Source organism: Quercus robur, chromosome 6 (genome assembly GCF_932294415.1).
Source record: "Quercus robur chromosome 6, dhQueRobu3.1, whole genome shotgun sequence".
Taxonomy (NCBI): Eukaryota; Viridiplantae; Streptophyta; class Magnoliopsida; order Fagales; family Fagaceae; genus Quercus; species Quercus robur.
In genome coordinates this window covers 53,297,927-53,324,349 of record NC_065539.1, presented here as the reverse complement: position 1 = coordinate 53,324,349, position 26,423 = coordinate 53,297,927, and the positions used below count along the sequence as shown (strand labels likewise).

Sequence of the window (26,423 nt, the reverse complement as noted above, 5' to 3'; positions counted from 1 at the left end):
AATATATATATATATATATATATTGTTTAAAGTTTCTAAAATAATTATACTTTTGTCGGATTTTGTTATGAACTGCAACTAATTCTTTGTCTTATCTAGGGGTCGGATAAAATTCGAGGCATAATGTGGTGCGAACCTGAACCAATAACAGTATCATTAAAAGCTTCAGCTTTCGAAAAGATGGAAAATCTCAAATTTCTTATTGTTAAGAATGTACAAATTTCCCAAGAACTTGAATATCTTTCCAATGAATTAAGATTGTTTAAATGGTCAGGATATAATTTTTCCTTGCCATCCAAATTTTGTCCTAAAAACCTTGTTGGACTGGAGGTGTCGAATAGTTGCATTGGGTTAGAGAAATTATTCGAGCAGGTATGAGTTTATTATTTGTGAATCTTCATTTCCCTAAATGTTATTTTTAAAATTAGATGAAATGATTTTTTTTTTTGGTTTTTTTTTTATTATTTTTTTTTTAATTTTTAGGGGTGCCATTACAAATATTTGAAAAGTATCAATTTGGAAAGGTGTCAATCCATCACAAGATTACCTGACTTATGCGCTCCAAACTTAGAGACATTGGACATTTCTTATTGTGAAAATTTAATTGAGATTCATGACTCTATTGGACTTCTTGATAAGCTTGAATATTTGTTCCTCAGTGACTGCATGAAACTTCAGATTCTTCCGAGCACCCTCAAGTTGAATAAACGTTTCGAACTAGATAACTGCCCAAGGCTTGAGAAGTTTCCCAATGTTCACCCTGAAATGAAATGTTTAGAATATTTCAGTGTTAGTTATAGTAATATCAGAGAATGGCCTTTATCACTAAGATATCTCACCGAAGGGATTATCAAATTAGTGATACGGGAATGTGAAAACCTTGGGAAGTTTTTGGATAGCACCAATAAATTTCAACTGCTTGAGGAAATAGATAACGGCTTTGTTATGGATTCTTATAGAAATCCGCTACTCATATGCCATAGAGAAATTTTAATTGATTTAGATTTTTGTATGAAGAATGATTTCTTCCCGGCATTGAGATATATAACTATAGAGGACTCCAATATTGTTAGTATCCCCGAATGCATTTTTAGATTATCTAGATTAGAAGAGATTTACATACATAATTGTGAGGAGCTTCGGGAAATTCAAGTTCCAAGGCTTCCACAATCTATTAGACGTGTGAGAATAGTAGGATGCCCATCGTTGCTTCCACAATCATCAAGTAGATTATTGAATCAGGTGAGGTCTCTCTCTTTGATAATTAAGTAGTAAAGATACAGTTTTTTTGTTAACTTCTTCCACAAACTTCAATTCCTTGTTTTTGTTTAATGCAAGCAGTTTGGAAAAATTCTAGGGATTCTACCGAATAGAGTCCGTGAAGGTGCAAGAAGCGACATATTAATGGATCTCTTTGACGACTCTGAATCTGAATCTGACTCTGAATCTAAATCTGATTCTGAAATTGAGGATAGGTCTATTTTACTACCAGGAACTGAGATTCCAAAGTCACTTAAATTCAATCATCAGAGTTTTGGAAATTCCATATCATTCAAGGTTGGTTGCAAATTTCCAAAATTGGTCGTCTGTGTTGCTTTTCGTTCTGCGGAGGATCGTTTAAGATGTCGACACTCTGAGGTTGACGTTTCCGTCAATGGTTGTAATTGGTATATCACAAATTCATACAGTGAAGAAAGCTGGGAGGAACTGTGGTTATTTTCTAAATCTCTAGGGCAGTTGAGTAAACCATATCTATATTATGAACAGAATCAGGTGGAGGTTGAGGTTTCATGTAAAATCCATGACCACAATTTTGATTTTGTATATAACAATGATTTTGTAAAATGGGTGGGGGTGAATGTAGAATGCATCTGCTGTCCTCAGAAATCAGATATTACTTACTTACTTGCCTCAGAAATCAGATATGGGTCATCCTCAGTTTTGAATGACACTGAGCTCCCGCCTTTTCAACCTGTTTTCCCCACTTCTTATGGTTTTGAACCTGGTTTGAAGGGCTTTCTTGGTGATTTGAATGTGTATTTATCGGCCCCTACTAACTCTGAACTCCTTGCATTGTTACCTGGTCCAAATATGGATCATGAGGTTTCCAATACCGTAAATGATTTGAGGCTTTTGAAGGGCATTCATAACGATGGGTGCGATTTGAGTTTGTCACTAAATGATTCAAATGAAAGAGAAAGTGAGCCTCCTCTGTTCCATGATTTGACAAATGGGTTTGACTTTGGCTTTGCCCAGCCCAATTTGGAGTTAGGCTCAGGTGTTAGTAGTGGGTTTCATTTGGGTTCGTCTTCAATGGCCCATGCCAGTGTAAATGATGACTCTGATTTCTATATGGGTTCGTCTTCAATGGCCCATGACTGTTTAAATGATGACTCTGATTTCAATATGGTTCCACCACCGAAGAAAGCGAGGACATCTTGATCAGACTTCAAGGAATTATGCCTCACTTTGTTTCCCTGATTCCCATCTGCTCCAACGCCAAGTTAGTCCCCTTCACTAGTAAGTATTACAACTCCAAACCCTCTCTTTTTTTGGTTGTTTGAATGGTAATGTTTTTAATATAAAATGAGTGCTTGCTTTGTTTGTTGGACATATATACATAAATGAAGTGCTTTTATGGTCTTTTGCTTTTATTCAAGTTTTTGTTGTGTTTTGCACGCTTGAATATTCTATTGAGTAATAGCTTACGGCCCTTGTAGTCATGTGGTATTTGTTTTCCTTAAAAGCGGTTTATAAAGTAAAAGGTGTGATTTTGGAGTGAAAGTTGCTACGTTATTGAGATTGTAGCATGCTATGTCTGTTTTATTAAGTAATCGCAATAGAAAAATTCCAAGAGCGAATTTGCAGTTTAACAAAGAACAATTTGCTTATTCATTGAACTGTTGTGTGACATAATTAAATTCTGCAGCTTGGAAACAATTAAGCATCGGAATTTCTGAGGACTTCATCAAATGATTGGTCTGCATGACAATGGACTTGCAGCTGTAGCAAGTGATTCTATTCAATGCTTCTGGTCATCATTTCATAATTGGCCCGTATAACTTCTTTGCTGGTTAGCCTCTACTCAATAATAGTTTGTGATCAACATGTAAATATTTCAAAATTGATTTTGATTTCAGAGTAAACCTGTTTTGATTTCAGAGTAAACCTGATTATCTTGTACTGCCAGGAGCTGAGATTCCAAAGTTGTTCAAATTCAACCATCAGAGTTCTGGAAATTCCATATCATTTGGGTTGGTTGCTATAGATTTTGGAAATTCAACCATCGTAATTGGCCATCTGTATTGCTTTTCATTCAGCTGAAGCACATATGTGCAGAATTTTTCATGTTCACTTTTCCATCAATGGTTGTAAATAAAAAACCAATTATCTAAAGTACAGGAGAAAGCTTTGAGGAACTGTGGTTATTTTCTAAATCTCTTGGGCAATTGAATAAACCAAATCTATCTGAACAGAATAAGGTTGAGGTTGAGACTCGGCTAAAGATGAAGCTTCTCTTAACTCTTGCTACCTTCATCATCCTTCTTCAATCTCTTCATCTTCATTTTGCAAACAACACATAATTATGATGTAAAAGAATATCCCTAAAGACATAGTGGCACCATTCTCTACCAAGGTGTGCCTCCTTTTTGTTACATATTTGGGTGCCTCTCTCTCTCTCTCTTCATTCATTAGGGAATCATGAATTTTAATGCAATTATAAATTATAAAATAAGTATTTAATTTCTTTTATTCATTTATTGTAATGCAGTTACCTGGCCTTGTTGCTGTGAAGTAATTGGTGGCGCCCAAGATATCTTTCCACCTTGCAATTTGGTTTTCTTTTATTATGATATTTGTCATTTATTGATCATATTTGTCTGCTTCTGGTGCATAATGTTTGCTTAGCTTAACATCAATCAAGTGCCAAGTAAGGTTACCTTCAATGTTTTGGAATGGCTCAAGACCTCTGTTGTTAACAGTAAGGCCCAATTTCTTCCTTTCTTGATTTTATGCTTGGGTTATGTACCATATCCTTAGATATTCAATTTGGTTTTTTGTTTTTCATGTCCATTTTTTTGTTGCTTTGGTGAAGGCATATTAATATTGGGATATACTAGAATCTATGATGGTTTTTATAACATATATTTGCTATTAATGCTGAATCCGTGTATTATTACTTTTAGACCGAAAAACGAAAATCTTGAGTTCAATTTGAATGAAGATTCAAGATGATATTGAGGTTTCCATAAATAAATTGTTTTTTTAAAAAAAGAGATGATATTAAGGTTATATATAGAAGCTGGGTGACCTGTAAATCAACTTGAAGGAATAGACTTAAATAAGATTCTTATTATTTCCAATCTTCAGGTTTTGATATATGAATGTGGAGTGAAGGTATAGAGAATCACTGTATTATGTCATAAAGAAAGCTACCCTGACTTCATTTATTATTTTCAATACTACTAGCTTCCAAGCCGCGAACTCTAAGTCTTAGATATCCCGGAATATTTCCTCCCTGCTTACTTACAGTTTTTCAACTAAGGGAGATAAATTTGTAAAATAAAAGCCCACAATTTAAAACCTCCACTAAACCCACGTTCTCAGTAATTTACAACCTCATCATCTCTTATCCTTTTTGAAATTGAAATAGACGCACTCTCTTTTCTCTCAGCTCTTATCTTCTTGAAATTGAAACAGATGCAATCCATTAGGTGGAACTTTTAAACATCTCATGAATTTTACAATCTCTGGGAGTTTCACAACAGCATGAGAAAATTTTCCACAATCAATGACTCAGAAGGTATTTATTTTTTTGGAGGGGGGGGGGGGGGGGGGGTGGGGGGTTGGTTTGATACTATTGTTTTTGGCTGCTTTCATTTTATACTGGTATTATTTTAACAGTTATTAGCAGCTCAATACTTTTTTTCCCCTTTTTTGCATTAGATACAAACTTTTTTTGGGTTGAATTTGTTTGATACAATTGCATCAGGTACTACATTCCTTTAACATTTATTAAATTATTGTTCTTTTTTAAATAAATTTATGAAAGTATCATGCAATTTATAATCAAACGGAACACTAATGGGGGTGAGAATTTTTAGGAGGTGGTACACGGTTTTTTAGTGTTGCTACTTCAAGAGTAAGGTGAACAAGGATAGGACCTTGCTCCAGATATTTATCAAGAATGTGGGAAATAGTCAAACTTTATAACATCAGCAAACTCAATTCACTACAGATTTTCAGTGCACAATAGTCAATCCAAAGGTATGTTCCTTGCAATTTAAATTCTTAATACAGAACCTGATTCCATTATGTGAAATTTAAACATCTCACACTTCCTTATTCTTCATATTGAGCAGAGCAATCACCACTGGGAGTTTCAGCAAAAGGTACATTCAACGAAATTTAATGAAAAATACCATGTCATCAGTCAAAAGGTATGTTCTATCAAGTTTTCTTCATTCTCTTACATATTTGATTTATGACTGGATTTATTTATTTTTTTAAATGCAACAGAGATACAATCGGGTTACATTTTGTCAACAATGGTTCCACTTTCTGCTGTCTGCCAGATCCCAACGCCAAGAACGTAATTTTGTCATCTTTTTAGGTTTTCAAATAATGTCATTGATTTAAAATATTTATTTGGTTTTCAGTTGTATCTATAGTTGTGCTAAGGTTTTCAGTAGTATCTCAAATTGGAAAGTATGGAAAATTATGGCACTAAATGCAAAAAGAAAAAGCCTCAGAGCATACGTGAAGTACATGTGATGTGGCTACTTATTATTATTCTTTTTTAACAGGAGTCAGTAAGTAATTGCTTAATTTCCTTCAATGTTTGATTTCATTTAAGGTGTAGTTGCATTTTCACTTCTAATTAAAGAATAATAAATAATGAATTGGCCATGCAATGAGTAGTATGTAATGAGATTAATTCATATTTAGAAGAAAATGCTAAACTTTGCAGTTCTGTTGTAAATCAGATTGGCAGTAAATATGAACTAGATTTCCTAAAGTGAAGTGGTAGAAATTGATCTTGCATTCATATATTAGGTGTCTCAGGTTCAATTCTTAGACACCAATATATCTTAGATCTATAAAGGCAAGCTGAATCAAGTAATGCATACTGTGATAAATTCTTGAAAGGTCCTATTAGTCTAAAGGATTATTTTTGTTGTTTCTTTTTTTGGTTTTAGTTTGTCATGTTTAAGGGAGTTTAAAACCTCTGAGGCATCACTGTACAAGTTGTTTTGCAGATCCCCTGCTTTAGTGATGTTCTGGTGAATATTCAGGAATGGGAGGATCAGCACATACTCTACTTTGTAAATCTCTTTAACCAATTTTGCCTTCCATTTGATAATCACATAAATATGATATCAAATGATAATCACACAACCATGTGACTGGTTTAAATGACTTAATAGATTATGTGATTAAGAATACATGGATAGTCATCTAAATGGCTAGATAATGGATAGGAGGAGATTCCTCCAAACTGGCTTTGTCCCTTAATAATATAGTGCAATTTTTCGGTTCTCTGTATCTGTTTGTACTAATATGATTTTCTCATGCAATTTCAGACATTACTGCAGGATGGGCGCCACCGCTGAAAAACGTAAGTTTTTGAATCTTTATGGTTTGTGCCATGTAACATGGCACTAATCTCAATTCTTCACTTGTGCACAAAATTTCATGGTCTTCTTGTTGTATGTAATCTATGTGCAAACGAGGTATCTTGGAGCTACCTTTTTCCCAGCACATCTGTCTCATTTACTGTTATGATTGCTTTAGATGAGGAATTTGGGAAATGAAGATTTTTAAGCCTAACCCATGTCAATGGGAGTTAACGGAGAACTCATTCATTTCTGAATGTCCTTCATAGTATACTTGGTGAATTTCATACCTGTCTGGGGGAGAAATGAGTCAAACAATCAAAAAGTGTCAGATTGTCACATCTCATATGGAGGAACTGGGCTCTTAGATACAGTAGATCTCATGATTAAATATATGCATTTGTATACTTTCAGATAAAGACATCAAGTTGTAATTTTATCTCTTCACTCGTATTATGTTATTTATTCTGATAATATGTAGTTTGGCTAGAGGAAGTTTGGATATAACCCAGGGTGTATTGCGATAAAATCAGTTTGATGCACCATATTATCTGTCTGTAATTGACATTTTCATTGATGATTCCTATTAGCCTTTTTACTACTTGTTTACATGGATAATTAGTTTACTCAGTAAATTTACTCCATATCTTCAGTTTGAATGATTTTGGTTCTTGTTAACCATTTTGCAGGGTGCTTCAAGTTGACAACCTCAAATCCAAAAACGGCAAACCAAAATATTCATTTTTATGGGGTTATGCTTTTTGTAAGTAATTGCCCATCTTGTCTTTAGATAAAAGGTTGAACATTAATTTTTTAGATGGTTCAGTGTGACTTCTTGTTTCTTGAAACAAGAATACATACATACTTATTTGGAGAACAATATTTACAATCTCCTGAGTTTTCATTCAGCATTAAGAGTGATCCAAGTATTAACAAATGTATATCTTGTCCTTTAGGGAATTTTATGTGAAAAAATATCTCTCTTTCATCTATTGAGAAAACCCTTAGTTATCTTCATCAAAGATTATTTAGTTGGAATGCTTTTCAACCAATTCATTTGAAGATGTGTTTAAAACTATTTGCTTACCAGTGATTGACAAAATAATATTTTCTTGAATAATCTTGTTCTAATCAAAATTTAGGGGGCAACTTGGCAAGGGATGGGGCTGTAGTTTAAAGCTTTGTACACCCCATTATTCTCTTGGTTGTATAAAAAGCTCAATTAATCCCCAAATGAGTGTTTGTTTGCTCGTCACTTGTTAAATGACTGGCTTAGGTGTTATGGCATAGGACAAAACCAAAACTTGATACCACAAAAATTGAAAAATGGAAACAATAAAGATCACCTAGGAGTCAGCGCCTAGTATTGTTTGGAGTCAACACCGAGCGAGATAGAAGACCTAGGAGTTAGCATCTAAGCATTGGTGGGAGTCAACACTAAACCATTGAAAAATTCCCAAGAGAAATTGTTATTAATCAAGCAAATTGTAAATTGTCTCCAAAGGCGTAAAATATAGATTACTATGACAAAAAAATTAATTCTATTAGACTTATGAAACCTGATTCTAGTTGATTTGGGAAATCCCAATGATTGATTCATAAAAATAACCTTGACTCTAGGAAATAAATAAAATAACCCAATTAACTTCTAAGACTTAAAATAAAATACAATTGACTTCCAAAAATAAATAAAAATAAATATTTCTTTGTGCTTTATGCACTATGATCTTTCGTCTTTACCTCAGATTTGGTGCAAGTTATTGTTACCAGTACATATGCATTTATGACTGCTTTGAAAGCCAATGAAAAGTAAATTCATTCACTTGGAATTAGCATTGACTTTGCAATAGAATTTGTAACCAGCACATGGTTTATAATTTGGATTTCTGCTTATTGTTTTTTTCATTGCATCTGAACAGCTTGCAACTTTTTCTTATAGCTTGTTTATATGTTGGAGAATGTAATTGATCCTTGTAAATGACCAAATTTAAAATCATTTTATCATATAATCATATGCTAAATTGTCTTTTCAAGTGCTATTACTATGGGTCATTTATCGCTTTTTGATCCTCTATGCATTAACTATTATTTTGAGGGAATATCACACACATTACAATAATTTAATGGGATCAAGGTGGCTCTCTTTAATTGAGGGCATCTATGTGTAAATTTGATTTTAATGTTTGAATCTTTCAGGTACCAAGAGAGTGCAATTAAAGGAGCCAATTGTAGCAGTTCAAAGAGTTTCTTTGCTGATTTTTAGATGGATGGTGGTGTAGGTCTTTTAGCAGTTCAAAGAATTTCTTTGTTGATTAGTTTCATCACAACTTTTCACTTTAGATTTCTTTGGTAATCCTATCCATGACCTTCATTTGGCATCCTGACAAGAGAGTATTGTTTACCATGTCATTTACATGGTGGTGTTGGTTGATATTTTTTGAGAGGATTATGATGTATTTATTTTTGGTGGATCATGTTTCTTCCTTCATTTAAGTTTTTCTTTGTAATGTGTTATGTCTCTCTCTTTTTGTATTTAATCTTTTTTTTCCCTAGGAGGACTTGGTGAGGATCATAAAGCATTTAATTTTGGTGTATCATGTTTTTACTTATAATTTCTTTTCTTCAGTTTTTGGACTTCTCCCTCCCATTTGTATGAAACAAAGTAAGTTGAAGACTATTTGCTCAAGCTGGGAGAAAATTTAATGAGATAATTCCTGATTATGCAAAATTTGCATTGTTTATTCTTTAAGTTGAAGAGTAAAGCAGATATCATCTTTATCCCATAATATCCTATCCTTTAAAAAGGTTATTGTTGATGACTTAGTTGGATATTTATCATTATCATTATGATTGATGGACAAGCATATCAGATAGAAGGGAATGAGTGATTAAACCAATCACAAGGGGTACTTTTACAGCTTCATACTGCCATTCATAGGCAAAAAAATTTATTCCCATGTCTAAATATAGCTAACCCTGATATGGATTGCAATGCCTTTCTTCCATGTAGATTTTGAATTTCTATCCAAAACAAAGGTAAGGGAATCTTGATGTTCAATGTTTAGTGCCAATACTGGCCGATTGACATTCTTTATCATACGTTCCCCTATAGGAGAAGGCTATAGGGGATTAGGGCACCGGTCAAATTTACCATCAAAATATATAGTTGCTAGTAGGGTATTGGCAATATTGCCCTTAAGGCCTCTGTCCCTGTCTGTCTTTTGTTGATTACTGGATTTTACGTATTCTTTGATTTTTTTCCCGCATAGCTTAGCAGTGCCTTGTGGTGGGCGGTAAAAAAAATTTGAAATGGCAGTGACTTGTGGGATGGAGGCTGTGTTTGATGTTTTTAGCTCAGAATGGGACAGAGGGTATACATCGATTTGATGTGGTGAGTGGTGACATGCACTCACTTCTCTATACTTCATCTTCATGTGCTAATTGAAGTCATTGGTTTTGTATGGGGCGCAATGAAAGGCATTGGTTTTCCATTACCTACATTATCTTCATGTGCTAATATAAGTCATAGGAAAAAGTTCCCTCTTTTTCTTGATATAAAAATTGGAATAACTATCAAATTTTTGGCACCAACTTTAGTTTAAATTTAATTGTTGGGATAAGCGAAATAAGGAATTAGAGCTCCGGGGCAAAACGTAAAGTACTTTGGTGGGAATAGGTACTTCTAGATCTGGCAAGAAAGCTAATGTGGTTTATGATATACTGTTCATGATTTTTCTGGTACACTATGACACTAGATTTTGGGTTGTAGTCTTCTAGAAGCCAAAAGATTATATATATTTCTTTAATCATTGTATTAAAAATTTAAATTTCTTACTAAATGGTTCATGCATTACATTTACAGTACAAACGTGGACAACAAAGAAACACTCGTTTAAGAAATTTAGGTTTGTTTTCATATATGTGTTAAAAGCAAATTGATTGATCTTGAATGTATGATTTGTTAAGCATCACCAGGGTGAGATCGGAGAAAGATGTATTACGTGGTTACTTGGTCATGTGTACCAAAAAAAAAAAAAAATTATTCTACTGGTATTGATTGATTTGGTTGATGAGTGTTAGAAAAAGGTGAATGCTAGGGAAAAAGTGCATTGTGAAATATGCTGAAAAGATTTGGTGTCTTATGATTTGGACAAAAACTTTTGCGCTACATTCATTTGAACCGGCTTAATAGTTAGTAGGTTACTATAAAAAAAAAAAATAAAAAAAAAATAAAAAAGGTTAGTAGGTTTCATAGTCTTGGTAATTGGGATAAGGCTTTGTCCAGGTTTTGGTGTCTTCGTGCCTGTGTGCTGGTTTTTCTTAATGATATCGGTTTATCTTGTTAAATTTTTCTTGATAAGTAATTGTCTGATCGATGTGTGATGCTTTTTAAGGTTACTAGTCGCACACTCGTGCATTGCGCGTGATAATTTTTTTTAGGATGGTCTCATTAAATATTTTATTAATACTATAATTTTAGTTATTAACTATTGGTTTTTTATTAGTTTTTAAGTTACCAAAAACCTTAAATATACCTTTTTTTACCTTTACACACACACACACACACACATATATAGTGAATCTTTACTATTTCATAATTATAGTAGCTAATTAATTATATATATATATTTTTTAGTGATCTCATTTGTAACGCTTCTTACCATTATCATATATTTACTAACTGATGATTTGCATAACAAAGACAATAAATGAGAAGTAGTATTGTTCATTAGATTTTCGAAAGTAATGGTGTATGAAAATTATATATATATATATAAAATAAATAAGGTTAAATGAAATGTCAAAAAATGGATTTTTAAATTTTCTAACTTTATTTCTTATATAATTTCTACTACTATCAGAGAACATCTCTTTTTTAGTTATGATTAATATGGTTTCCATAGTTAGAGTTTGATTAGTTTTAAATTTAAATTTAGTACTATGATTGTATTTAATTGTTGATTGTTGATTTAATTTTTTAAGTAAATTTATCAGTTTATGTTACTACACTATAAAGTTTTTAATGTTCTCCACACGGTAATCTCTATTTTATTTTTTACTTCTCCTTACAACCTCTTTGTTTTCCAATCAACGATTACTAATTGACGTTTGATTTTTTATTTTTCTTTATCTACTCTTTATTACTTTTTATTGGTTTTTTTCTATACCATCTCTCTCTCTCTCTCTCTCTCTCTCTCTCTCTCTCTCTCTCTCTCTCTCTCTCTCTCTCTCTCTCTCTCTCTCTCTCTCTCTCTCTCTCTCCATTGGCAACTTATCGTTTTCCAAAATTTGATGATGATTCTATGACATTAAATATGCATTATTATTATTATTTTTTAATTTAGTGTTTCTAACTTGATTTGTTTTATGTTTCATTCTTCCTGTGATGCATTGGGTGTGAGAACGAGTGTTTCCCTAGCATTACTCCACTTAATGTGGACAATTTTATTTATTTAATTTAGGCAAAATATTATATTTAAAATTTTTTAAAATAGTTTCTCAAAACTTTTTTAGGAGTGGAAATATAAATAATTTAATGATATTTATGGGGGATGTGGCTAAATTTAAATGTTAAATAAAATAATATGAGAAAAAAATAAAAATAAAATACATAACAATAAACACTAACTTATCCAAATAATTCTATGTAATAATATAATTGTAGGGACACAATTTGTAACAACCCACACATGATAGTGGGCTCATACGCAAATGGCCCAAATAATACAATTTGTAGAGTGTGGGGTTGAAAGGTTAGGCATTAGTCACCGGACAGCGGTTTGATCGTGGTTTTTATGGAGGTTTATATGAGGGTGGACCTAGCTAAACCTTTCGTCGATGCGGTTTGTAGGATTTAAGTCCTCGGACCATGTCCGAGGAGCATAGTACTCTTCTCATTCTCCCTTTTGTAGGACTCCTTTTTCTGGGGATCCCCTTCCCCCTTGGCTCTCTTTCCCTTTTATACTAGTATTTACTTTCTTCTCAGTGTCCACATGTAAGTTTTACTTTCTGGAGCGTAGACCTGTCCCATCAGTCCATATCTAGAGTGGTTGGGGGTGGTTGTAAAAGCTAAATAGCATGGTGAGGAGTATGGGTCTGTCAGATGCAAGGTTCTATACTACAGTATTGACAGCTTTCTCCCTTATCCTGCCCCTGTACTGAGTTTGTCCTTTTCTTTAGGCGTTCTGTGAGGTGCCGAGCATAAGTTCGTCCTCGGCCATATTCTTAGGTTTTTTTGGACTCTTACTACGCGTCATCGGAAATTATTCTTCTCGGCTTGGGTCTTTGGGTCCTATTGTGAAGTGGACCGGGACCACAAATTCTCCGGCCCCACAATAGCCCCTCAAAATCCTGCTGCCCGACCTCCTGGTTGGGGAGGAGGGTTTTGGTGATGTCGGGCTCAAACCATGGCTTGCCTAGCCCTGTACTTTATTAAAGTCGGTGTTTCTCCATTTGCATGGGAGGTGCGTCGGATTATGAGACATCCCTCTAGATTTACTCACGCGGCGTCCTCGACGTTTCAGGGCTCGAGGTGCGTTTTTAATATGTCCCCTTCACGAGGTTATTCAAATCTTATGGTTGCAGATGGTGTTGGAAATTGAACCAAAACCGTCTTGTCTGTAGCATTTCTTGGAAACCTACATAGATTAAATACCACCAATTTGCCCTCTATATAAGTAGGATAGGAGGTTACTCCCTTCACGTATAAACCCTTCGGCCCCTTCAAATTCTTAATCCTTCAGCCATACTCACAGTCTTCATCTCCAGTGCAATCAACCCTTAGAGCAATATGTTTGAGGCACGAGTGGGGGTGAAGGAATCACACCCGCTCTTGAGGCACTGGATCCTTCCGAGACTCAAGGTGGTGCGGTTTGGACGGGGGAGACACAGACTCAAGACAATCCTCCGCTTTTACAAGATGGGGGCGATATCTCCACCTCTTTCAGTCAAAATCCGAAGCAGGTACTGGTCGCGTCAGATTTTTGGTGCGACAGCAGTAAGGTTTCTCGTCGTTAGCACCATTCGCTCTATCACAAGCGCGGCTAATATGGGGGTTCATCAACTTCCTGTGTGGCCACCTACGAATACCCCGCTCCCTACACCTTTTCTTCAAAGGTGCTAGTCACACGTTAAGTTCTTTTGCTGCCTGAGTTATGGGCATGTAAAAGTATTGAGAAATGGTTTCCTTAGACAACGACTTGGAATTGCTGCATCTCTCTTCTCCGCACCTCTTCTTTTGCTTCTTCTTCACTCCTTTGTATCTTTTCTTTTTGCTTATGTGGTTAGTTTTTAGTATAAGCTTATTCAAGCTCTTTCATTGTACGTTGTACTATTTCTTTGTCTTAATAAAAGATGAATTTGTTTCCTTCTAAATATTTTTCTTTTCTGCAGCAATTACTTTGTGAATGGGTGTACTACATGTGTATTTTCCTTTAATGATACCTAGGGCAGGAAACCTTGTAACAAAAAGCTATTAATTTGAATTTATCGACATTATCAAATATAATAACGCCAACCCACAGTAGATTAAACTTATGAGACTAACCGAGGTAACAGTTGAGTGCTCCGTAATGCGCGCGAGGCAGCCGTTTGAGAATGAGAAACTCAAAATAAACCATCCGAGAGGGTTGCCGAGTAGTGAGGGACTTTGGCCGTGTTTTTGATAACACCTGGCCCCAACACAATCGCATTAGTTCCCTTGGTATTGAGGATCTGAGGATAGACCGGGGATTCCATTCGGTCTAGGGATTAACCCAATTATTAATGGGTAACCCCTCCGTGGGATAGAGTATGAGGACCATACAATGTCCTGGTTCTGTCCAAAACCTTTGGTTTTTCTTTCAGATAGTTGGTTTCCCCATAGGCTTGAGTTCGAGGACCAAACAATGCCTTGGTTCTGTCCAAAACCTTTGGTTTTTTCTTTTAGGTAGTTGGTTTCCCATAAGCTTGAGTCTGAGGACCATATAATGCCTTGATTCTGTCCAAAACCTTTGGTTTTTCTTTTAGGTAGTTGGTTTCCCCATAGGCTTGAGTCCGAGGACCATACAATGCCTTGGTTCTGTCCAAAACCTTTGCTTTTTCTTTCAGGTAGTTGGTTTCCCCATAGGCTTGAGTCCGAGGAATATACAATGCCTTGGTTCTGTCCAAAACCTTTGGTTTTTCTTTCAGGTAGTTGGTTTCCCCATAGGCTTGAGTCCGAGGACCATACAATGCCTTGATTCTGTCCAAAACCTTTGGTTTTTCTTTCAAGTAGTTGGATTCCCCATAGGCTTGAGTCCGAGGACCATACAATGCCTTGGTTCTGTCCAAAACCTTTGGTTTTTCTTTCAGGTAGTTGGTTTCCCCATAGGCTTGAGTCCGAGGACCATACAATGCCTTGGTTCTGTCCAAAACCTTTGGTTTTTCTTTCAGGTAGTTGGTTTCCCCATAGGCTTGAGTCCAAGGACCATACAATGCCTTGGTTCTGTCCAAAACCTTTGTTTTTTCTTTCAGGTAGTTGGTTTCCCCATAGGCTTGAGTCCGAGGACCATACAATGCCTTGGTTCTGTCCAAAACTTTTGCTTTTTCTTTCAGGTAGTTGGTTTCCCCATAGGCTTGACTCCGAGGACCATACAATGCCTTGGTTCTGTCCAAAACCTTTGCTTTTTCTTTCAGGTAGTTGGTTTCCCCATAGGCTTGAGTCTGAGGACCATACAATGCCTTGGTTCTGTCCAAAACCTTTGCCTTTTCTTTCAAGTAATTGGTTTCCCTATAGGCTTGAGTCCGAGGACCATATAATGCCTTGGTTCTGTCCAAAACCTTTGCTTTTTCTTTCAGGTAGTTGGTTTCCCTATAGGCTTGAGTCTGAGGACCATACAATGCCTTGGTTCTATAAAAAACCTTTGCTTTTTCTTTCAGGTAGTTGGTTTTCCCATAGGCTTGAGTCCGAGGACTATACAATGCCTTGGTTTTGTCCAAAACCTTTGCTTTTTCTTTCAGGTAGTTGGTTTCCCCATAGGCTTGAGTCCGAGGACCATACAATGCCTTGGTTCCGTCCAAAACCTTTGGTTTTTCTTTCAGGTAGTTGGTTTCCTCATAGGCTTGACTCTGAGGACCATACAATGTCTTGGTTCTGTCCAAAACCTTTGCTTTTTCTTTCAGGTAGTTGGTTTCCCCATAGGCTTGAGTCTGAGGACCATACAATGTCTTGGTTCTGTCCAAAACCTTTGCTTTTTCTTTCAGGTAGTTGGTTTCCCCATAGGCTTGAGTCTGAGGACCATACAATGCCTTGGTTCTATCTAAAACCTTTGCTTTTTCTTTCAGGTAGTTGGTTTCCTCATATGTTTGAGTCCGAGGACCATACAATGCCTTGGTTCTGTTCAAAACCTTTGCTTTTTCTTTCAGGTAGTTGGTTTCCCCATAGGCTTGAGTCCGAGGACCATACAATGCATTGGTTCTGCCCAAAACCTTTGCTTTTTCTTTCAAGTAGTTGGTTTCCCCATAGGCTTGAGTCCGAGGACCATACAATGCCTTAGTTCTGTCCAAAACCTTTGTTTTGTTTTGTTTTGTTTTGTTTTTTTTTTTTTTTTTTTAATATGGGAGGGGGGGGGGCTAGCTCCTTGGGTGATTCGCCCCAGTCAAGGTGTAAAACGTTGATCTGACGTTGAAAACCCCTAGAACTGTTCGCGTTGTTAACGTTTCAAAGCGCAGCCCCTAGGGGAACTTTACGTTAGGATACGGCAGCGGGTTGCTGGAAATGATGGGAGGACTTTTCGTTCCACCGCCTGGGCCGCCGCACAAGCCTTCCCACAGACGGCGCCAATTGTAGGGACACAATTTGTAACGACCCATACATGATAGTGGGCTCATACGCAAAGGGCCCAAACAATACAATTTGTAGAGCGTGGGGTTGAAAGGCTAGGCATTAGTCATCGAATAGCGGTTTGATCGTGGTTTTTATGGAGGTTTATATGAGGGTGGACCTAGCTAAACCTTCCGTCGATGCGGTTTGTAGAATTTAAGTCCTCGGATCATGTCCGAGGAGCGTAGTACTCTTCTCATTCTCCTTTTTGTAGGACTCCTTTTTCTGGGGATCCCCTTCCCCCTTGGCTCTCTTTCCCTTTTATACTAGTATTTACTTTCTTCTCAGTGTCCACGTGTAAGTTTTACTTTCTGGGGTGTAGACCTGTCCCATCAGTCCATACCTAGAGTGGTTGGGGGTGGTTGTAAAAGCTAAATAGCATGGTGAGGAGTATGAGCCTGTCAGATGCAAGGTTCTATACTACAGTATTGACAGCTTTCTCCCTTATCATGCCCCTGTACTGAGTTAGTCCTTTTCTTTAGGCGTTCTGTGAGGTGCCGAGCATAAGATCGTCCTCGGCCATATTCTTAGGTCTTTTTTGGACTCTTACTATGCGTCCTCGGAAATTATTCTCCTTGGCTTGGGTCTTTGGGTCCTATTATGAAGTGGGTCGGGACCACAAATTCTTCGGCCCCACAATAATAATAGAACATTCTTATATACTATTTTTAATTATTTATAATGCAATATGATAATATTTAACAATCAAAGTCATAAAAAAAAAATAGAGTTCTAAAGAATACAAAACTTTATCAAGCTAAAATAGATATGCAAGAAAAATAAAAATAAATATCCACCAAACAATTGAGGGAGAAAGAGTGGGAAATAACCACTTTTTTGTGAGAGAAAATTATGTAAAAAATGGAAGAGTAAATGACAAATTTATACTAAGAAAATGATAATAAAAAGAAACAAAATAAAGGAAGATAAAAGGAAAGAAAATAGTGATATCAAGGTAGAATGTTTGGGGAAATGAATAGGTAAAGAGAAGGAGAAAGGTTGGAGAAAGTGTAAATGTTAAAAAAAAAAATGAGTACAATTTGATGAGCACAATTTTCTTTTATTTGAATTTAAGTAAAATATTACATTTTTTATTTTTTAAAACAAAAAAGAGAAAGAAAATATAAATAATTTAATGATAAGGAGGATGTGGTTGAATTTCAATATTGAGTAAAATAGAAGAGAAGAATTTTTTTTTTTAAAAAGATATAACAATAAACACTAAATTATCCAAATTATGCTATGTAATGGAATACTATTTTATTTTTATCTCCTATCTTTAATTTTTTATAATGTAATCGGATAAAATTTAACAATCAAATAAAGAGCAAAATAATAATAATAATAATAATAATAACTTAAAACACAAAACTAAATCATATCAACCTAAATTAGAGTTCTTAAAAACACAAAAATTTATCAACCTAAAGCAAAAATGCAATAAAAAATAAAAATCCACCAAAACATTGAGAGAGAGAGAGAGAGAGAGAGAGAGAGAGAGAGAGAGAGAGAACCTTTTTGTGAAAGAAAACTATGCAAAGAATGGAAAAGAGTGACAAATTTATAGTAAGAGGGAAGGGATAAGAAGAGACAAATAAAGGAAGATGAAGGGAAAAATGAATAACAAAATTAAAGTAGAGGGTAGTGGGGAGATGAAAGGGTAAGGGAAGAAGAAAGGTTGAAGAAAGAGTAAGTATTTAAAAAATAAGTGAATGTAAAAAAAAAAATTTATAATAAAAAAGGAAATAAAAAAGAAATATATATAGATGTTAAAACCGACAAAGATGAATATGTAAAGTCAATAATTTATATATATATATATATATATATGTAAAAAAAATAGGAATAAATAATAAATAATAATTATGTGGCGAATGAGGTGACGATGAGGTGGCACAACAGGAGCTCAGCAGCAATATATGCCACGCTTCAACTTTTAGTAATATATAGATAGATATAGATTGATGTGTTTCTTAGTTCAATGGATATGTTTGGATAGCCTAGTAATGAACCAATTATGAAAAGAAAAAGAAAAACTGGACCTTTTTTATGGTGTCAAGCTTTCCACTCTTCAACTTGATTTATTTTTCAGATTTTTGTATGAGTGGATGCTTGTGGTTGGCTGCATCCAGTTTTCTCCTTTTCTAAAATTTATAGACCAGCTGAATATATCTATGTATTATTTGGGTGAGATTTTGTATACATCATTTCTACTTTAGGACTGGCATTTATTCTAACAAAATGCGTACTTTATTAAAAAGAAGATGAAGAAGATAAGTAATTATCTTATTCTTCTCAATGCACATTATTTTCCAAAATTTTCAGGTTCTATATCATAGATGAAAAGGCACCTTTTTGCTTGGTCAAGGAATTGAGTTTTTGATAAACATTGTTGACACAAAATTTTTTTTTTTTTTTTTTTTATAGTTAAATAAATAATATTTTTTTCAAAGTGTTTCAACTTATAGCATCCACTTCTAATAATAGTTCTTTATCATCAAATTAAGACACTAATCAGTTTTTGGTATATGCGAGGATTAAACCTCAGTTCTCTTATATAACCATAAAAAACTTTACCAATTGAACTAACTGAAACCCACAAGTAACACAAAAAACCAAAGCACAAAGACAATGTGCTAATTAAGGGCAAAAAAAAGAAAAAAAAAAAAAAACTGGAAGTGCTTGAAAAAAAAGGGGAGTGGACAACGATGTTGGCGAGATAGAGAAAGATGGGGAGATAGAGAGAGTGATTTGCCAATTCAAATATGGGGAAAGTGGGAACTAAATTTAGCACAAAGTTTAGAACTATGTGTTTAGCACATCTTTTTATTGGGTTGTATTTTTTAGGACTTTATGTGATGATTTGTTGTCGTTGCAATAGAACCATTTTATTGTGTCGGATGGAACAATTTGCCGCTGAACCCACATATTGTGGTAGGTTGAAGTTCTTGGAGGCTTTAGAGCTTGATTTTGGAAGAGCCCCGAGACTTCTAAATGTGTGTGAATATCTCCCCCCAAGAGAGAGGAGGGTCTCTATTTGTAGGGGTCTTGGGGAGATGTGATGACACGTGATTGGCTATTATTAATGACATGTGTCATAATTTAAATGAAAGGACTTTATGTCTTATTCTCCAAGGGACACATGGCATTATTTGATTAGTCATAGTGGTTTAATTTAAAATAACATATGACAGCTTTAAATTATAATGCTTATGTCATTTAAATTAACACGTGCTAACATTTGATTGGTTCTTAGGTTTTCTATATAATCTTTATTCTTTGACACTTGGAATATTGCCACTGGCTTTTGAATAATGACATTGGAACCCACTAAGTATCACATGGTATCTTGTAATTAGCCGTTTTAAATGTATTACATGTATTTAGTGGTTTTACATGGCAATTTGTGATTGGTATAAAATTTGACTCTCTACAACTATATTTTCAAAAAATAATAAATTAAACGTTTAAAATATAAGGTTTTTAAAAATTGATAACTTAAATTTGAGATTTCAACGAGTCTCGAGTTGAATTTCTCATTTGCATGTATAAGTAATTGGATTTAATTTTATAGGTTTTTTTTTTTTTTTTTAATTTAAGTATATTAGATTTTTGCACTTGTTATTTCTACTTCACTATGTGATTTTGTTAGTAAATTTAGCTTCATTGTGTTATTTCAACATATCTAAACTGAATGTTTGCTCCTTGTTTCAATTTTTATTTATTTATATTTATATTTTGAGTTTTATTTGCTAGTCATGCTTGAAAAGTTGGAATGATGATATAGAGTGTTTTATTTGTTACCTAACATTGAATTACTGGGTTTTAATGTTCTAGACTTATAACCTTATGGAAGGTTTGATGACAAATATACCTTTTGTATCTTGTTCTTCTTTATTTATTTGCTTGCTTAAAATGGTGTTTGATCACTAAAACTAAGTAAACAAAACATCGTAGCTAAACACATAAAATGTATGATGATAAAAAAAGCAATGTGAATAACAAAGTCTTCGTTATGGATGGTTGCAGGTATTTGATAAAAAACTTCAACTACAGCATATGACAACATTTATTGTGAAAATTAAATATTGTGACAATGTTTTAGTAAAATTCAGTTATTGATTGTTGGAAGATGATATTTGTAAACTCAGTTTTGTGTAATCAAAATTCTTATATGAATGAGATTATAATTTTATGACAAACATTTTTGGTACATGGTTTCATATTTCTACAAATAAAAAGCACTATCTTAATTTTCTCACTCGGGCAGCACGTGCATGTACCACCCAAACTAGTCTTTTAAAAAGTTTCTTAAAATAAGTGATAATTAGACCATATAAATAAGAGTTTTACAAATGTATGCTTTTAGGACATACATTAGTAAACCATTTTAGAAAACTTTTTATTGAAAAATGAAAAAGTGACTAACTTTTTTTTATACCTTTTCAATTTCTCATAAATTATTTTTTAAAATGGATGATTAATGTGTGCCCTAATGGGCATACATTAACTGAACCGTAAAAATAAAAGGAAAATTGTTCTTTACCATGTAGTTGCAGTAAGGAAAATTTCTGTGATTGATGGAAGAAAAAAGATGTACATTGCATTGCACGTTGTAGAAAAGTAAGAAAATTATAATCAGTCTTGTTAATGTATGCTCTTGGAGCATATATTAATTATCTATTTTAGGAAAGTTTTTACGGAGAATTGAGAAAGACATTAAAACAGTTAATCATTTTTTCATAAAAAATTTTCAAAAATGAATTATTAATGTATCCTTTAGGGCATACAATAGTAAAACATATTTTATTATTTCTATCACCCTATCCAATCTCACAAATTTTTTTTTTTCTAGTTTACTTTCGCTTTTATCTTTTCTTGACTTTTTTTTCTTAACCTTTTTTAATCAATGGTTAAGATAGAAAGTTGTTTTTTGCAACCATCAATATCAACCACTCTTTAGTTTCTTGAAAACTAGAGTATTGCATTTGATATAATTGGTATGGGTGGTCGAGATTTATAGTTGCAGCAAAAAGCAACTTTAAATCTCAATCGTTAAATATAAAATATGAATAAAAAAAAAGTAAAAGTAAAAAAGTAAAAAAAAAAAATTGTGAAGTATTGGAGTGAATTGTAGGATGCAATTGAATTATCCCAATACGAGAAGTCAATGTACTAAGAAACTGTACCAAAATTTTGCATAAGAAAATAAGATAATTTGGGAAGGGTGTTTGGAAATCACATAATTGTTTCGGTTTTAATACAAAGTTAAATAGCATAGCAAAATCAGTTAAATTTATATCAATTTTAAATAAAATAAAATCATAATTAGTTTTACTTAGTATGTAAGTGAACTTCTCAAAAAAAAAAAAAAAAAATCATATTCCGGTGGAAATATGCCTATGAAAACATTTATAATATATATGTGTGTGTGGAGAGAAATGTATATTTGAAATACCAAATTTAAAGCTGATTTTTTTAAAAGGGAAATGCATCACAAAATCCTACAGCTCAATTGACACTTCTTAATACTTCTAACGGGGATGTCAATGGGTTAAATCCCTCTACCCTATTATTGTAACTATCGTATAATGAAAAGAGTTTTTTTTTTTTTTTTTAACAAAAAATATATCAAACTAGAAATAGTTTTTTTTTCCTCTCTTGTAAATAAGTGGGTGTGAAGAGATTTGAACCAAAGTTCTCCTCACAAAAAACCGTATGGTTGGTGGCAACTCGTATGGTTGGTGGCAACTCATAGATAAAATGGAGAAATAATAAATAGACTCATTAATGCGCACACATTGCTTAAGCATCCACACAATTCACACACACGTCACTACCTGTCTCACCAAGAACCCATCAAGGCATCAAGTGGTTTGGGGTGTTGGCAATCTAAATCTGGCATTAACAATCTGAAGGGTATCGAAGATGCTCATGTGGATAAAAGATCATATGAATTCGACAGTTGAATCTTGCGGTCAAGGAAATCAAAGTTTCCAAAGGCTTGTCCATCTTGAGCTAGTTCAGATTAAAAAATGTACTATTGAATTGGAAGATCATTGGAAAACATTCACGTTGGTGAAAGAATCATTGAGATTTTACGGTCAAGGAACTCAAAGTTCTTTTAAGGGCAGAGACAATGACTTGTGTCTAGAAGTGTACTAGGATTTTTTGTTTGAGGGGCCAAATTGAAATACCAATATATATATATATATATATATGAACTTTAATACTAAAGTAAGTGTTAATTCATAATTAATTGTATCCAAAATGAAAAACTTTGATGTATATATATTTACAAAATAATTCTTAGGAGAACTTATAATTTTTTAAACTCTAATGGCAAAAGTTGTTTAATTTGAATGTTTAATACTAGATTTGTACAAAAATATCATAAAAATGAACCTTTTTTTCGAGGAAATAAAAAGAACTTCGTATGCCCTAAAAAATTTATACTCGATGATAATCTTTTTTAGAATAAATTTATACTTAGTGAACTTTTTAAAAATTTCATTTTCAACAAGAATTACAAAATTTTCTACTAAAGTGAATAAAAAAATCAATTTAATAGTCCCCAAGACATGAATGATACTGTTAAATAAATATTATTAATATTAGCAATGCGATGTGTTATACCATGTTATATATGCTAGAGTAGATGCGGAAGGGAAAGCATAGAATAGGAACACCGAAAACACGAGGGTTACGTGGTTCAGCCTTGACGGCCTACATCCACCGAGGAATCCCTTAAGGGCTACATCTTTATTGTATAAAAGTGTAGTACAATAACCTCCTGTGTTACTATGAACCCTAACATGAGTATATATAGACGACTAAACCCTAGACTACTAGTACAAGCAGGACTGGGCTTGGACCTATTATATTTTTGGACCTATTATATTAGGCTAATATATGTTTAATATATATCTCTAACAGATACAAAACTTTAATAGATACAACTGCAAAATTCACATTAAATAATGAAATTTAGAAAACAAAACACATTGATTCTATAATTAAGAGGCCAATTGAGAAATTCCTTCATTATTTTATGAGCACCATTAGACTAAATCAAATATTTGGAGGGGCTAACTACTATTTTGTTAGCTAAATTTTTAAAGTTTTTGATAATTATAAATACGATAAAAGAAATTTTAAAAATTTTCTTGTGTCCATCTTATGTTTGTCTCAGATTCAATATCTCACTATTGGATTAGAAGAATGTGGTGAAATATCAATGTTGGTAAAGGATGGTGTCAATTGGATAGTCGGATTGTGACAAAAAAGCGGTCAGAGTGTGCAAATGTTGGTCAAACCTTGATCTAACTCAATCAAACTTTAGATCTGGTTTCTTGATCACAATGTTTGACCAGATTTGGCCAAGTTGAAAAGTTAGAGAAGAATTGGGGGGGTTGATTTGTGTTTCAAGTGAAATTAGGGTTTTCCCTATTTTTCTTGATTCATATTTCAGATGGGCAAAACAGGATAGCAAGAAAATCCATGAAACGTAAAGTCCTCTTTATTAAGACACTTCGCCACTGTGAATCACAGCTTCAATTACTTATTAATTTCATTATAACTTTTTTTAAAATTCTTATGGGCAAGATACATAATTACTTTAAAAAAACAAGTCTATCTAACTTAAATTATCATGTTCTATCAGACGTTAAAATTGTTAATATCTCTACCACTATGCATCCTTAGTGCGGTGGTCACTTCACAAGTATAAATGCTTGTGAGGTGTGGATACAAGGGCCAGAGTTCAAGTCTTCATGAGGAAACTTTACACATATATACACTTGGAGTAAGCGAGAGTAAAAATTCTATCTTGTATAAAAAAAAAAAAAAAAAAATTGTTAATATCTCTCAAATTAGGGATAATTCTACGGTACTCACTTCTTCTTTTTTTGGGTACGATACCTATTAGTTAGCAACCTACTATACCAGGTTACCAAGACATCACATTTGACCTGTTTTTTTGGTACGATACCCATTAGTTAGCAACCTGCTATACCAAGTTACCAAAACATCACATTTGATGGTTCTATCCTCACACTGTACAATTCTAACATTACATGTGACAGTTCTTTTGTCACATTTGGCGGTTCTCTTATTTTTTCTCACATTTAACGGTTTTATCCTCATATTGTGCAATTCCAACATCACATATAACAGTTCTTTTGTCACATTTGATGGTTCTCTTATTTTTTTTCTCATATTTGACAGTTCCATCCTTATGTTGTGCAATTCCAACATCACGTGTGGTAGTTCTTTTGTCACATTTGACGGTTCATTTATTTTTTTCCTCACATCGTACGGTTCCATCCTCACATTGCCAACCAATGTCATCATTCAAAAACTTTAAAATTGTTTCTTTGATATTATATACTGCGATTTGTGGTTCATTCATCTTTACACATTTACTTGATATTTATTTACTCTTAGGAGCATATATGACTTTTGTGAGAAAAATCAGTTGTTAACATAAAAACATATTTTAAATGTTTTGACCCTAGCCAAACAACATTATTGAAAGTGTAAATCACATAACTTTAGATTGCTTATATACTACAAAATCGAAAATTATTAGAAAATACTTAGATTGCTTATATGCATTATTGTCTTTTCATAAATGAATAATTTGGACTTCATATACTCTAATATGTATGATGCTTTGCTAACCAATATCATCATTCAAAAATTTTAAAATAGTTTCTCACATGTTTACTTGATATTTATTGCACTCTTAGGAGCATATGTAGCCTTTGTGTGAAAAATCACTTATTGACCCTATCCAAACGACATTACTGAAAAGTGTAAGTCACAAAACTTTAAATTGCTTATACATTCCAGAAGTCAAAATTATTATATAAAAAAAATACTTATTTGAACAAAAATATTTTAAGACTAAATAGTTTTGTTTTTATAACTGTTTCTTCTTGCTCAAGCTGAAGCTTTGTCTATGGCTGGCAGGAACCATGATTAGGTAAAAATCCTTCGAGGCGAGGTTTATGAGCTGATGGTTAAAGAAGACTTTTTATGGCACCAGAGGTCGAGAGTGGATTGGCTGAAGGCAGGGGACATGAACACCAGTTATTTTCACAGCTGTGCAAATCACAGAAATAGAAAAAATTTCATCTCCAAGCTGGTGCTTGAAGACGGTTCAATTATGGAGGAAGATCAAGGTATCGGGGAAGCCTTCGTGGGATATTTCTCCAATTTATTTAAAGCTGCTCCTTCCTCCAACCTCGACCCTCTTCTTCATGGTATTGAACCCAAGGTCACAGCTCAAATGAACTCAGAATTAACGCGGCCTTTTTCTGCTCTCGAGGTGGAACAATCCTTGAAACAAATGAAGCCTTTTACAGCCCCTGGCCTAGACGGTATGCCTCCTCTTTTCTTTAAATCTTATTGGAGCATTGTTGGAAATGATGTTATTGAAGGCTCTTTATCTGTTTTGAATAATGGTGTAATGCCTGCTAACATAAATCATACTTTCATTTCTCTCATTCCAAAAATAAATGCCCCTACCAACCCAAAAGACTTCCGGCCCATTAGCCTTTGCAATGTCATATATAAAATAATCTCCAAAACAATTGCTAATCGCCTTAAAAAAATCATCCCCAAACTTGTGTCGGAAACTCAAAGTGCTTTTATGTTCGATCGCCTTATCTCGGACAACATTCTCATTGCTTTTGAAACCTTACATCACCTTAAAAATAGAAGGAAGGGGAAGTCGGGTCTTATGGCTTTGAAATTAGACATGAGTAAAGCCTATAACAGGGTTGAGTGGAATTTTCTAGAAAAAATCATGGGGCATTTGGGCTTTGACAACAAATGGATTTCCCTTGTTAGTTGCTGCATTAAATCTGTTTCTTATTCCATTTTGGTGAATGGCGAACCTCGTGGATTGATCCACCCTAGTAGGGGTCTCCACCAAGGAGACCCTTTATCACCTTATCTGT

The 26,423-nt window shown here is 33.9% G+C and overlaps 1 protein-coding gene across 2 annotated transcripts in view; it reads left to right on the top strand.

The window, feature by feature from the left end:
* The window catches only part of LOC126689490 (TMV resistance protein N-like), a 49,110-nt gene extending 39,899 nt beyond the window's left edge, over positions 1-9,211 (top strand). For both annotated transcript variants that reach the window (XM_050384702.1, XM_050384703.1), the window contains 12 exons: positions 100-372; positions 484-1,242; positions 1,342-2,520; positions 2,930-3,073; positions 3,163-3,637; positions 3,773-3,982; positions 5,106-5,268; positions 5,364-5,441; positions 5,521-5,593; positions 6,585-6,619; positions 7,307-7,380; positions 8,814-9,211. In XM_050384702.1, the coding sequence (XP_050240659.1) occupies positions 100-372; positions 484-1,242; positions 1,342-2,442 (2,133 nt within the window). In that variant the 3' untranslated portion in view covers positions 2,443-2,520; positions 2,930-3,073; positions 3,163-3,637; ... (5 more) ...; positions 7,307-7,380; positions 8,814-9,211. The remainder of the gene's footprint in view (positions 1-99; positions 373-483; positions 1,243-1,341; positions 2,521-2,929; positions 3,074-3,162; positions 3,638-3,772; positions 3,983-5,105; positions 5,269-5,363; positions 5,442-5,520; positions 5,594-6,584; positions 6,620-7,306; positions 7,381-8,813) is intronic.
* Positions 9,212-26,423: the final 17,212 nt, after the last annotated feature.